Genomic DNA, 13,486 nt, shown 5'->3' with positions numbered 1-13,486 from the left:
TCTCTTACAAGTGGTATTGGAGTAGCATGTGGGCAAGTGAGGGAGATTTCAGTTTAACAGAAAAAAGTGGCTACAGAATAGTCAATGCAAATGTTGCAATCGGTCAATAGTTCTTACTATTATGAAGAACCAAGAATCTATAGAGATCTTACAGCCTATGTACACCAGTGTTGAGCATATATCCTGTTTCCCTAGCACATATGAGCTGACCTCGCGCAATGAAATGAGCTCAAGCTTATTTTCATAATAGTCGGGCACGTTGATTGCCATCTGCTGGAGCTGCCAGGGCTACAATGCCAGACATCAGCAAAAAGCTTCTGACTCGACAATATGCACTGGTCTATTTTCTGGTATGGAGGCAGGAGGAAAGAGCAACAGACCTGGCGACAAAGGTCGGGGAATGGGGCAACAGGGCAGGGATGCCACGTGGGGCAAAGGTTGGTGGGAATTTTATTCTACATTGCGGCCATCCCATTAGTGCTCGCTTCAGTTGCATTAAGGGGGAGTCGCTGAATTTAAATGGGGCTGAATGGGCCTACATTCATCTTGTGAACAGGCTCTGCTGCCTGCATTTAGGGCTTGTTGAATGCCTCGGGCAATTTGTAGGCCTCTGCGCTAATCTTCTGGAGGAGGGAGCTGGTCTCGCCATAGAAAGCAGTTGAGGTCAAAACATTATATGTTTTCTAGAAGGAGTTAGCTATAGCTCTTGGGTCTAAAGGGATCAAAGGATATGGGGCGAAAGCGGGAACAAGTTACTGAGTTGAATGATCAGCCATGATCATAATGAATGGCGGAGCAGGCTCGAAGGGCCGAATGGCCTACTCCTGCTCCTATTTTCGATGTTTCTATGTACTACCAGTCTATGTTCATTACTGAACACAACAGTTTAAGCTGATGAGGACTGGCTTGCTTACTGGTCAAATCTTAATTACAATTCCTCATTTCTGTAGGAATACACTACTCAGTTTGTACTTAGGGAATCAGGAGAGAGAATCAAAAAAAAAGGAACAAAGCAGAATGAGTAAGTGTAACTCATTACAGCTGCTCTGCAATTATCAAAAGATGATTTACCAAATCAGCTGAGTTGGCTAATCCTAGCAAGGCAGTGAAAGGGTGATGGAGAGTGGGCAGGCCTGGCCTTTCCTTTGACTGGACGCACAAGGTTCCATATGGAACTGGAAGTCTGTTTACTTGTGCTGCTCACTCATGTTAGGACAAGGGAACATAATCTCAAAATGAGAGTTAGGCCATTTGGAAGGAAATCAGGAAGAACCTTTTTCAGTCAAAGGATAGGAGAAATCCGGAACTCTCTTCCCCCAAAGAATGTGGATGTCAAGATACTTGGAGCTTACAAGACTGTAATCGATAGTCTTTGTTAGAGCATATGAAATAAGAGGAGTAGGCCATTCGGCCCTTTGAGCCTGCTCTGCCATTCAGTAAGATCACAGCTGATCTCTTACCTCAACTTTACCTTCCCACACTATCCCCGTATCCCTTAATTCGCTTAGTATCCAAAAATCTAACGACCTCTGTCTTGAATATGTTCAACAACTGAGCATCCATAACTCTCTAGGATACAGATATTCAAAGATCTACAACCCTTCGAGTGAAAAATCTTCTCATCTCAGTCCTAAATGGCTGAACTCTTATCTGAGACGGACCCCTAGTTCTAGACTTTCCAGCCAGAGGGGAACATCCTTAGCTAAGGGCATCAAGGGATATAGGGCCAAGGTGGGAAAATGGAGCTGAGGTGCCCATCCGCCATGATCTAATTGAATGGCAGAGCAGGCTCAAAGGCCTGAATGACCTACTCCTGTTTCTATTGCTCCTGTGGCTCCAATTTGCACTTACAAATGGCGCATTGGTTAGCACCGCAGCCTCACAGCTCCAGCTACCCGGGTTCAATTCTGGCTACTGCCTGTGTGGAGTTTGCAAGTTCTCCCTGTGTCTGCGTGGGTTTCCTCCGGGTGCTCCGGTTTCCTCCCACATGCCAAATACTTGAAGGTTGATAGGTTAATTGGCCATTATAAATTGCCCTAGTATAGGTAGGTGGTAGGGAAATATAGGGACAGGTGGGGATGTGGTAGGAATATGGGATTAGTGTGGGATTAGTGTAGGATTTGTATAGATGGTCGGCACAGACTCGGTGGGCCGAAGGGCCTGTTTCAGTGCTGTATCTCTAAACTAAACTAAACAAGAGTAAATTAATTGATCCCATGCTCCCTGTGGGAGTAAGAACTGAATGTTTTCTAACCTCCACTCTCAATAATCAAAGCTCCCTGCTGGGAAAATAGGATTGGTAACTCAACCCAGCTGAATGATTCTCTCAATGTTGTTAGTGGCAAAAACAGAGCTGATTGTATTTGGTTAAGTGTTGCCATGTTTTCACCGGAAAATAGTTTTGGAAATAATTCAAATTGTTCAATGTCCAGAACGATGGTTAGGTTAAGTTTTTTCTATCAGATCTGGGCATGTCTTGATATAGATCTAAGCCTCAGTTTGCAGAGTAGGGTCAGCTGTGGCTGGCAGGAATGATATAGCCTTGGAGGATGGTGCCATCAGCTTTGAGGTTGTTCCATTGTAAGGTAAATGACGGATAGCTTGCAGTCTATAATCTGCGGATTTTCAGCCCTCCTCGCCCCATTCTGGAAAGTTCAGGTTTATTTGGACTGAAGAATAGGCATTGAGTATGAGTTTGTAAAGCAAAAAATGTTTTTTTAAAAATCTATACAACTGCTGTGCCTCACCTGGAGGGCCACGTGCTCCTGGTTCCCCTGGAAAGCCTGTAAGAAAAGAACCAACTGGCTAGTATGTAGTCAATTTTTTAATAAAAGCTTTTAATGGAAAAGGATGTTCATGCTTTTCACAAGTACGAAAAAAGTTTAGTAACCTGAGGGGCCTCGGTCTCCTTTTTGTCCAGGAGAGCCAGGAAAACCTGGGTCACCTTTTTGTCCAACTGTCACACCAGGTCTTGGAAAAGTCTGGAATAAAGGCAAAATATTTTTTTGAAAATTGGCAGCAACATTATTTGAAGATTTAAGTGTCACTGGCTGGAGTTACTCCCAGGTAAGTAACATCATGGGTTAAATGCAAAATAAAATTTCCACTATAAATATGCTCGACAACTATACATTACTGTTTTTTTTAAAAATCCTTCGACTGTCTATTCTTCAGCGGTGAAACACTTTGTGAGAATTCAATCAACTTCTCTTGGTTCAGCTCGACCTTTCTGCCATTGCATTAAAGCACTTCTACACACAAAAATTAAAAGGATACCAGGGAGAAATTCATTCGTGTAGCACCACTTCTAGCGGCACTACACAGACTTATGTTGATTTCCTAGGGGGAGTGGCAGACAGCACACATTTTTCATGGATATCATTGATGAACGCATGGAGGCCAGACAGGTAGTAGTCAGTGGCACTGTCTTCCCCCGGGGAATCGATGTAGTCTGCGTACCGCTGCTAGAAGTGGTACTAGGCCAATGAATTTCTCCCCCTAAAACCTGTGTTCATTGCCTCAGAGGAACACCCTGCCCTCATTGAATGAAAACTGGGCCCTGTCTCTTCTCTCAACATGATTCTCAATCCAGAGTACATTTATGCCAAATTGCAAGCAATTTTCTGCTGTAGCCTCATGCCCACTAGGATCTGCTCTGACAGCTGAGAAAGAGAGGGCAGTCACATCCCATTGTCCTGGGCTAGATTTAAATCCAGATTCTAGAAGTGAAAGGGCACTGTGCTAGCCCAGACCTCTTACTCTGATTTAGAGTAGTCAAAATATGGATAACTTTTTTCAGTTGTTGCTAAATAACTTGTACCAATCGGCAGTGCTGCAAAATTACAACAAAAAGAGACAATCTTGCCCTAACTCACCCTACATGAGATCTCCATCTGCTGAGGAAAGAGGGACTTCCATCCTTCTGTCCAGCCTACTTTCAAATTTAAATCCCTTACAAGTAAAAGGACATTCTAACAATATTGATCTACCCAATCCTCCGTGTAAAAGCTTTAATTCCCCATTTGGTTTGAAACACCAGCGACTTTCATCTACTGAGCCAGGACGGGATCCAAACCAGGAAAAAAAAAGTACATTCTCATTTTGCCTACAGAACTCTATTCAGGTGTAAAATGTGGGCAATATTTGCCTCAAGAAAAACTTAATTGTCAGAACTTTGTGACGTGATTAACTGGATCTACTTTGTCTAATCAAGTTAAAGAGTGAAGTGTCAAAAGTTACAATAGCTAAAATAGCTGGAATATCAATGTGGAATATTCAGGCTTGGGTACTTACACTGCCTGGAGGCCCAGGGAAACCATGTTCTCCTTTGTCACCCTGTTTACAGAAAAAAAATGTTAATGATGTAAAAGTCCCAATTAAAAAACAGGTTTTAGGTTATGTAAAAATGTCAAGATTTTAATTATAACTATCTTTTAATTTAAAATAGATGAGTTCGCTCATCAATGTCTGAACTCCATCAGTTCTCATTCTCATGTCATCATAGCCCATTAAACTATCGACTCACCCCATATCGCCATTTCATTCACAAGCCCATCCTCCTCTCTAATCCTTTGTGTGTTTGCAATTAATTTCCCACCCTATGCAGGCCAAATACCACAAACTCATTATCCTTCTCTGTTTCAGTTATCAGTGGTCTGAACCATGGAGTTCATGGATCACTAAGTACCCAGTCAAAGACTAAAGTTCAATTTAAACAGACAGAGCAGTAAATCCGACAAAAGCAAAATACAGTGGATGCTGGCAATCTGAAACAAAAACTGAAAATTCTGGAAATACTCAGCAGGTCAGACAGCATCTGTGGAGAGAGAAACAGAGTTAGCATTTCAGGTCATGACCTTTCATCAGGACAGGCAAAAGTTAGAAATAGAATAGGTTTTAAGCAAGTGAAAGGAGCGGAGTAGCGGAAGAAGGGGAAGGTCTGTGATAGGGTGGAGGGCAGGAGAGATTCAATGACAAAAGGTTTCATGGTACAAAGTCAAGTGAAGAAACAAAAGATGTGACTGGATGAGGTGTGAATGGTTGTTTGTGTTCTTGTAGAGCAGTAAATCCTTCCTGCCCTCACCTTTTGACAGCAATTTACTTCATTCCAGTGGCTAGGCCAAGACCCAATAGAGCACATTGGACTGTAGTTTAAGAAACAGCCAACTTGAGTCGAGAGAACATCCCAATTTCTCATCACACTCTCATGTATTACTTATAACTACCAAATCACCTGTTTACTTTTGAAATAGGCAATATCAGGAAATAACCATGAGCAAAAACTTGACCACACAAACTGATTCAAATTTTTAGTCACATTTTGATTAAATAATTGCTCCAGTTATCATTCTATTCTGCCAAAATTTTGCACGCATTAACATTTTCCATGAATTTTGTTTGAAAAGCCAAGTACTCTGATGTTTTGAGTTAATATACTACTTAGTGTGGCGTGGAGCCATCAAATCAAGGTAGGCCCCTGGTTTGATAATGCCAGCGATCATGGATGTTAAGACACGACAGTTATTTGTGGAGTCCTGGCACAAAGCGAGGAGAAAACAAACAGCGAGGGTTCCTGCTCCTGAGGTCTAGCCCGTAACACCTGTTGAAAAGTACACTTGTGTGGAATTTGAGTGAGGACAGGGTGATTGATGCCCCGACAGTAAATAGCTTGATATGCACACATGCAGAGCTGCCAATTTGGGAAAGGTATCTCAGCCCAGCTAGCCCAGAATGAGTCAGCAACTTCAGGGAAAAACAGCGCATAGTCACGGTAATTTTCAACAACCAGAAAGCTGACATCAATATGCTGACAAAATGACTTTGCTACCCAAAATATAACGGTTTTTGCACTGTACAACTCTATGTAATTTTACCTTGGGTCCATCTCTGCCTTGTGCTCCTGACCGACCTGGATTCCCTGGGAGACCCTGCAAACAAATCATGGAATCTCTTTACGACTACTGTGCATTCACTTGACAGCTGGGTGCTCCCAGAATGTGCCTGCCAGCAGACAAATGAAGGATAGCTACTTTTCGCAGATATATCGAGGACAAGTTGACATAGGACGTGAGACAGAAGCTCCAGCCCTTACAAGGCAATCATGAAACTCTGTGAAAATCTGGTGGTGCCTCAGGAATCTCAAGACCGAAAGACCAAAGAACAAAGAACAGTACAGCACAGGAACAGACCATTCGGTCCTCCAAGCCTGCGCCGATCTTGATGCCTGCCTAAACTAAAACTTTCTGCACTTCTGGGGTCCGTATCCCTCTATTCCCATCCTATTCATGTATTTGTCAAGATGCCTCTTAAACGTCTCTATGGTATCTGCTTCCACCACCTCCCCCGGCAACAAGTTCCAGGTACTCACCACCCTCTGTGTAAAGAACCTGCCTCGCACATCCCCTCTAAACTTTGCCCCTCTCACCTTAAACCCATGTCCCCTAGTAACTGACTCTTCCATCCTGGGAAAAAGCTTCTGACTATCCACTCTGTCCATGCCACTCATAACTTTGTAAACCTCTATCATGTCACCCCTCCACCTCCGTCGTTCCAGTGAAAACAATCCAAGTTTATCCAACCTCTCCTCATAGCTAATGCCCTCCAGACCAGGCAACATCCTGGTAAACCTCTTCTGTACCCTCTCCAAAGCCTCCACGTCCTTCTGGTAGTGTGGCGACCAGAATTGCACACAATATTCTAAGTGTGGCCTAACTAAAGTTCTGTACAGCTGCAGCATGACTTGCCAATTTTTATACTCTATGCCCCGACCGATGAAGGCAAGCATGCCGTATGCCTTCTTGACTACCTTATCCACCTGCGTTGCCACTTTCAGTGACCTGTGGACCTGTACGCCCAGATCTCTCTGCCTGTCAATACTCCTAAGGGTTCTGCCATTTACTGTATACTTCCCACCTGCATTAGACCTTCCAAAATGCATTACCTCACATTTGTCCGGATTAAACGCCATCTGCCATTTCTCCGCCCAAGTCTCCAATCGATCTATATCCTGCTGTATCCTCTGACAATCCTCATCACTATCCACAACTCCACCAACCTTTGTGTCGTCCGCAAACTTACTAATCAGACCAGCTACATTTTCCTCCAAATCATTTATATATACTACAAACAGCAAAGGTCCCAGCACTGATCCCTGCGGAACACCACTAGTCACATCCCTCCATTCTGCTACCCTCTGTCTTCTATGACAGAGCCAGTTCTGTATCCATCTTGCCAGCTCGCCTCTGATCCTGTGTGACTTCACCTTTTGTACCAGTCTGGCATGAGGGACCTTGTCAAAGGCTTTACTGAAGTCCATATAGATAACATCCACTGCCCTTCCTTCATCAATCATCTTCATCACTTCCTCAAAAAACTCCCCTTCACAAAACCACGCTGCCTCTTGCTATTAAGTCCATTTGTTTCCAAAAGGGAGTAAATCCTGTCCCGAAGAATCCTCTCTAATAATTTCCCTACCCCTGACGTAAGGCTCACCGGCCTATAATTTCCTGGATTATCCTTGCTACCCTTCTTAAACAAGGGGTCCTCTGGGACCTCACCTGTAGCCAATGAGGATGCAAAGATTTCTGTCAAGGCCCCAGCAATTTCTTCCCTTGCCTCCCTCAGTATTCTGGGGTAGATCCCATCAGGCCCTAGGGACTTATCTACCTTAATGCTTTGCAAGACACCCAACACCTCCTCCTTTTTGATAATGGGATGACTGAGACTAGCTACACTCCCTTCCCTAGGCTCATCATCCACCAAGTCCTCTCCTTGGTGAATACTGATGCAAAGTACTCATTTAGTACCTCGCCCATTTCCTCTGGCTCCCCTTCTCTGTCCTTGAGTGGGCCAACCCTTTCCCTGGTTACCCTCTTGCTCTTTATATACGTATAAAAAGCCTTGGGATTTTCCTTAATCCTGTTTGCCAATGACTTTTCATGACCCCTTTTAGCCCTCCCAACTCCTTGCTTAAGTTCCTTCCTACTGTCTTTATATTCCTCAAGGGATTCGTCTGTTCCTAGCCTTCCAGCCCTTACAAATGCTTCCTTTTTCTTTTTGACTAGGCTCACAATATCCCGTGTTATCCACGGTTCCCGAAACTTGCCAAACTTATCCTTCTTCCTCACAGGAACATGCTGGTCCTGGATTCTAATCAACTGACGTTTGAAAGACTCCCATTTGTCAGATGTTGATTTACCCTCAAACAGCCGCCCCCAATCTATATTCTTCAGTTCTTGCCTAATATTGTTATAATTTGCCTTCCCCCAATTTAGTACCTTCACCTGAGGACTACTCTTATCCTTATCCACAAGTACCTTAAAACTTACGGAATTATGGTCACTGTTCCCGAAATGCTCCCCTACTGAAACTTCGACCACCTGGCCGGGCTCATTCCCCAATACCAGGTCCAGTACAGCCCCATCCCTAGTTGGACTATCTACATATTGTTTCAAGAAGCCCTCCTGGATGCTCCTTACAAATTCTGCCCCATCCAAGTCCCTAGCACTAAGTGAGTCCCAGTCAATATCGGAGAAGTTAAAATCACCCACCACGACAACCCTGTTTACCTTTACATCTTTCCAAAATCTGTCTACATATCTGCTCCTCTATCTCCCACTGGCTGTTGGGAGGCCTGTAGAAAACCCCCAACATAGTGACTGCACCCTTCCTATTCCTGAGCTCCACCCATATTGCCTCGCTGCATGACCCCTCTGAGATGTCCTCCCGCAGTACAGCTGTGATATTCTCCTTAACAAGTAATGCAACTCCCCCACCCCTTTTACATCCCCCTCTATCCTACCTGAAGCTTCTAAATCCTGGAACATTTAGCTGCCAATCCTGTCCTTCCCTCAACCAAGTCTCTGTAATAGCAACAACATCATAGTTCCAAGTACTAATCCAAGCTCTAAGTTCATCTGCCTTACCTGTTATACTTCTTGCATTGAAACAAATGCACTTCAGACCACCAGTCCCGCTGTGCTCAGCAACATCTCCCTGCCTGCTCTTCCTCTCAGTCTTACTGGCCTTATTTACTAGTTCCCCCTCATTTATTTCACCTGCTGTCCTACTGCTCTGGTTCCCACCCCCCTGCCCCACTAGTTTAAACCCTCCCGAGTGATGCTGGCAAACCTCGCAGCCAGGATATTTGTGCCCCTCCAGTTTAGATGCAACCCGTCCTTCTTGTACAGGTCCCACCTGTCCCTGAAGAGATCCCAATGGTCCAGATATCTGAAACCCTCCCTTCTACACCAGCTGTTCAGCCACGTGTTTAGCTGCACTATCCTCCTGTTTCTAGCCTCACTGGCACGTGGCACAGGGAGTAATCCAGAGATTACAACCCTAGAGGTCCTGTCTTTTAACTTTCTACCTAACTCCCTAAACTCCCCCTGCAGGACCTCGTCACTCTTCCTGCCTATGTCATTGGTACCGATGTGTACCACAACCTCTGGCTGTTCACCCTCCCCCTTCAGAATGCCCCCTGTCCGTTAAGAGACATCCTTGACCCTGGCACCAGGGAGGCAACATACCATCCTGGAGTCTCTTTCACGTCCACAGAAGCGCCTATCTGTGCCCCTGACTATAGAGTCCCCTATAACTATTGCTCTTCTGCGCTTTGTCCCTCCCTGAACAACAGTGCCAGCCAATTAAATAGAAATCCTGTTGAAAGAGTTTTCTTTCTCCAAGCTTCTAACACAGGCTGCTGATGCCAAGTTTCTGAGAAAACTTCAGCTCTTGCACATTATAGATGCCTGAATACCTTCAGATAATATGGCCTCAGTATTATTAAGCAGGCAGGTACTTACATCAAATCCTGGGCTGCCTGGTTCTCCATCTTTACCAGGTTTACCCTGTTTAAACAAAAATAGAAGAAATGTATTCAGGAAACAAATGTTTAAACAATGATAGCAGTACATAACAGGGAAAGGTTAACGACTGGCATGTAGTTTTTCTGATTGTGCATCATCCAAAGACACTTACACAATTGTATTGTTTTACGTTATATCAAACTGTATAGAAAAATATAAATGGCCATTTTACCCTGAAATTTTCCTTATTTTCTGCAGAGGAAATCATCCTTTGTTACATCATTACAGAACCAAAGTGATTATCGTTGAATTGGGTCTTGGGATGTTTTACTACACGAAATTAACACATTTCAAACCCGTGACCACTACAGCATAGAATAACAAGGCAACATCTGCTGGAGAGTGCATGTGAGTGGACATCAGTTAAGGACAGAGTCAAGTGTCAGCGTGATGTTAAAAAGTATGCTGACACTCAGGTCTAGGTCTTCCTGGTGTTTTGCCACCCATTGGGGAGTGTCAGCCCAGCAAGCAGCAGTCCAACACATTCTCCTGAACCACTTATCAGACACCCGCGCTAATGCACTCCGCCACCGAACCTAGCAGAGATCACAGTTCCCACTGAACAGACCCTTCAATTCACTATGAGCAACACCATAAGAGGTCCATTAGTGCACATACAATACTAAATAAATCAAACACTGGACTCAGTATGCCTCTGGAAAAAATAGGAACGTATGAAATAGCAGTAGGTTGAACGGTCCCCCAAGCCTGCTTCACCATTCAGGAATGTCATGGCTGATCTCCACTTTCCTACCTAATCCCCATATTCCTTGATTCCCCTAGATTCCAAAAATCTATCGATCCCAGTCTTGAATATATTCAACAACTGAGCATGCACAGCCCTCTGGGGTAGAGAATTCCAAAGATTCACAACCCTCTGAGTGAAGAAATTCCCCCTTATCTCAGTCCTAAATGGCCGACACCTTATCCCGAGACTCTGCCCCCTAGTTCTAGACTCTCCAGCCGGGGAATAGCCTCTCAGCATCTACCCCATCAAGCCCCATCAGAATCTTAAAAGTATCAGAGATCACATGTCATTCTTCTAAATTTATGAGAGTACTGCTCCATTCTACACAATCTCTCCTCATTGGACAACCGTCTTATCCCAGGAATCAATCTACTGAACATTTGCTGCACCATTTTCAAGGCAAGTATGTCCTTCCTTCGATGAGGAGACCAAAATTGTACACAGTACTCCAGGTGTGGTTTCACCAAAGCCCTGTACAATTGTAGCAAAGAACACAAAAATCCCTATTGCCTCAAACTTCCCAGTAACCAATGAACAGTTTATTCTTCTCAAGTATCCCTCTCTCAAACTTCCTTGTATTTACTCTTAGTCGACAATGTGCACCTCCCACCCCATTCCCAGCACCTCCTTGGCAGTGATTTCTTCAATATTGGTATAAATGTATAATACTGGAAGTGAAATAATTTAGGGATGAGATCCTCTCAAAAGCAGATAGGTCACAGCAAATGTAGAGGCCAGTGGGACAGCACTGGGCTTAACTACAAAGGAGCTACTTTGACATCATGCAACAACAACTTGCATTTATATAACATCGTTAACATAGTAGAACTTCCCAGGGCCCTTCACAGTAGCATTATCAAACTAAGTTTCACACTGTGCCACATAGGAGATATTAGGACAGGTTGGTCAAAGTGATAGGCTTTAAGGAGCATCTTAAAGGAGGTGAGAGAGGTAGCGAGGTGGAGAGGTATAGGGAGGCAATTCCCAAACTTCAGGCTCAGACAGCTGGAGGCACAGAGCCAATCGGTAAACAAGGAGAGGTAGCATGAATATGACTAAAGGCCTGCTCGGGCCTGCAAATGAGACCCAACCCGAGCCCGACAGAACCCCATCCGACCCCGAGCCCGACCAGCCCTAGTCCTTCTTTTTTTTTCTGCGCCAGACCCGACAATCAGTTAACTTACCTTCCATTTTTCACTTTGTTTCTTACCAGCACAAGCTTAAAATAACTGTAACAAAACCACCTTTAAAGTCCAAAAAGTAAATTAACATTAGTCACTTACCTGAGGTGGTGATACAGCGTGTCTATTCCGGCCTGACCTGACCTGAGCCCGAATGCCGGACCCGGAAGTGTGACCCAACCCAACCCGAACCCGACACATGTCATCGGGTCCCATCAAGTAGCAGGCCTTTAAATTGACTGCCACTTGACAGAATCTCATCACACAGAACAGATTTAAGCAAATCATAAAAGATTCATCTAGAATCATATTGGATTTTAAAATTGTCTAGTGCTAGTATCTTTTCCAAAAATGGCCAAGATACCAAGGGCTGGATTTTATGGGCCCCCGAGGCAGGGCCGGAGGCGGGTTGGGGGGCATGGGAGGGGGAATGGAGAATTGCAACAGGTGGCGGATGGCTTGTAGTGTCCCCATCGCCAAGTGATCTTACTGGGGGAGGAATAGGCTAACGAAGGCCTTCCCGCCCTGAGGGGTCAATTGAGGCCCTCAACTGGCCTATTAGTGGCCAACAATGGGCCTCTTCCCACTGCTGCTGGGATCTTACCAGCGGCAGTGGGGGTGGGGGGGTAGTGACGGCACCTCCACCATGTGGGGAAGACGCCTCCCTGCGAGCTTGGGCCGGGGGAGTCCCTCCTCTGTGGGCAATGCGTGGCTGACGGAGGATCCCCCTCCCCCCGGAAACCACTTCACCCCTCAGGATCCCCCTCCCCCTGCACTGCACGACCACCTCTTCACTACCCTCCCAACCCACCTTGCTGGGGCCTTCCAGACTGGCCCCAGCGGCTGCGCATCACCTACCTCGGTCTGGAGTTCAATTGCTGGGCCTGGGTCTGAGGCCTCTGCAGTACCGGCTTTGGCCACCATTCCTAGTGGCACTGCCATTACTGCTGAGCTACCAGCCCTCTAATTGGCCGGCAGCTTATAGAGGCGGGATCCCTGACTTTAAAGTGATCCCGGCTTGTGAAACTTTGATGGAAAAAGACTGGAGGGTTGCTCCTGGGGGCGGGGCGCAGGAAAAGGCAGAGGTGGAGTTCCCCTTACCTTTTCGGCCTGGCGCCAGAAGCCCCGCCTCCTACACAAAATCCAGTCCCAAATTCATCCAGGCTAGAAACTGCTGTCTATCATTTCTAACCCACCAGCACCAGCTAAGCAAGTAACCGCTCAACAGCTCTTCATACACTCCTGTTTGATTTTTCTTACTTACTCTCTTTCCTGGGTCTCCAGGCTCACCCTTCTCGCCTTTGCCACTAAAGCCAGAGGGACCCTGTAACAAATAGAATATGGACTAAGGGACAGACCGACAGCAATATTCAGGAGATGTTTTGTTTAATCTCTGTACACCATACTTACAGGAGAGCCTGGGAAACCCCTCTCCCCAGGTGTGCCAGGTGGCCCAATCTCACCCTAGCAAGAACAAAACAATGACAAATCTTTAGGCGTTGCCCACATGAACACTATTATTTGAAGAAAAAAGACAGACATTCTAAAGTACTTTCCAACCAATGGATTACATTTGAAGTGCAATCACTGTCATTACATAGGGAAATTCAGCAGCCAATTGTCGCACAGCAAGACTTCACAAACAGCACATTAATGAGTGACCAGATAATCTGTTTTTGGTGTTGTTGGCT

General features: G+C 45.2%; 1 protein-coding gene across 3 annotated transcripts in view; it reads right to left on the bottom strand.

The window, feature by feature from the left end:
• col4a5 (collagen, type IV, alpha 5 (Alport syndrome)) overlaps positions 1 to 13,486 on the bottom strand; it is a 289,160-nt gene that overhangs the window by 118,544 nt on the left and 157,130 nt on the right. For all 3 annotated transcript variants that reach the window (XM_068047230.1, XM_068047229.1, XM_068047228.1), the window contains 7 exons: positions 13,206 to 13,259; positions 13,060 to 13,119; positions 9,804 to 9,848; positions 5,874 to 5,927; positions 4,294 to 4,335; positions 2,891 to 2,981; positions 2,748 to 2,783 (listed from right to left, as the gene is read on the bottom strand). In XM_068047230.1, coding sequence (XP_067903331.1) covers positions 2,748 to 2,783; positions 2,891 to 2,981; positions 4,294 to 4,335; positions 5,874 to 5,927; positions 9,804 to 9,848; positions 13,060 to 13,119; positions 13,206 to 13,259 — 382 coding nt within the window. The remainder of the gene's footprint in view (positions 1 to 2,747; positions 2,784 to 2,890; positions 2,982 to 4,293; positions 4,336 to 5,873; positions 5,928 to 9,803; positions 9,849 to 13,059; positions 13,120 to 13,205; positions 13,260 to 13,486) is intronic.

Source organism: Heterodontus francisci, chromosome 15, assembly GCF_036365525.1.
Source record: "Heterodontus francisci isolate sHetFra1 chromosome 15, sHetFra1.hap1, whole genome shotgun sequence".
In the NCBI taxonomy this organism is placed as follows: Eukaryota; Metazoa; Chordata; class Chondrichthyes; order Heterodontiformes; family Heterodontidae; genus Heterodontus; species Heterodontus francisci.
The sequence above is the reverse complement of the archived record's forward strand: the minus strand, read 5'-3'. Positions and strand labels throughout refer to the sequence as shown.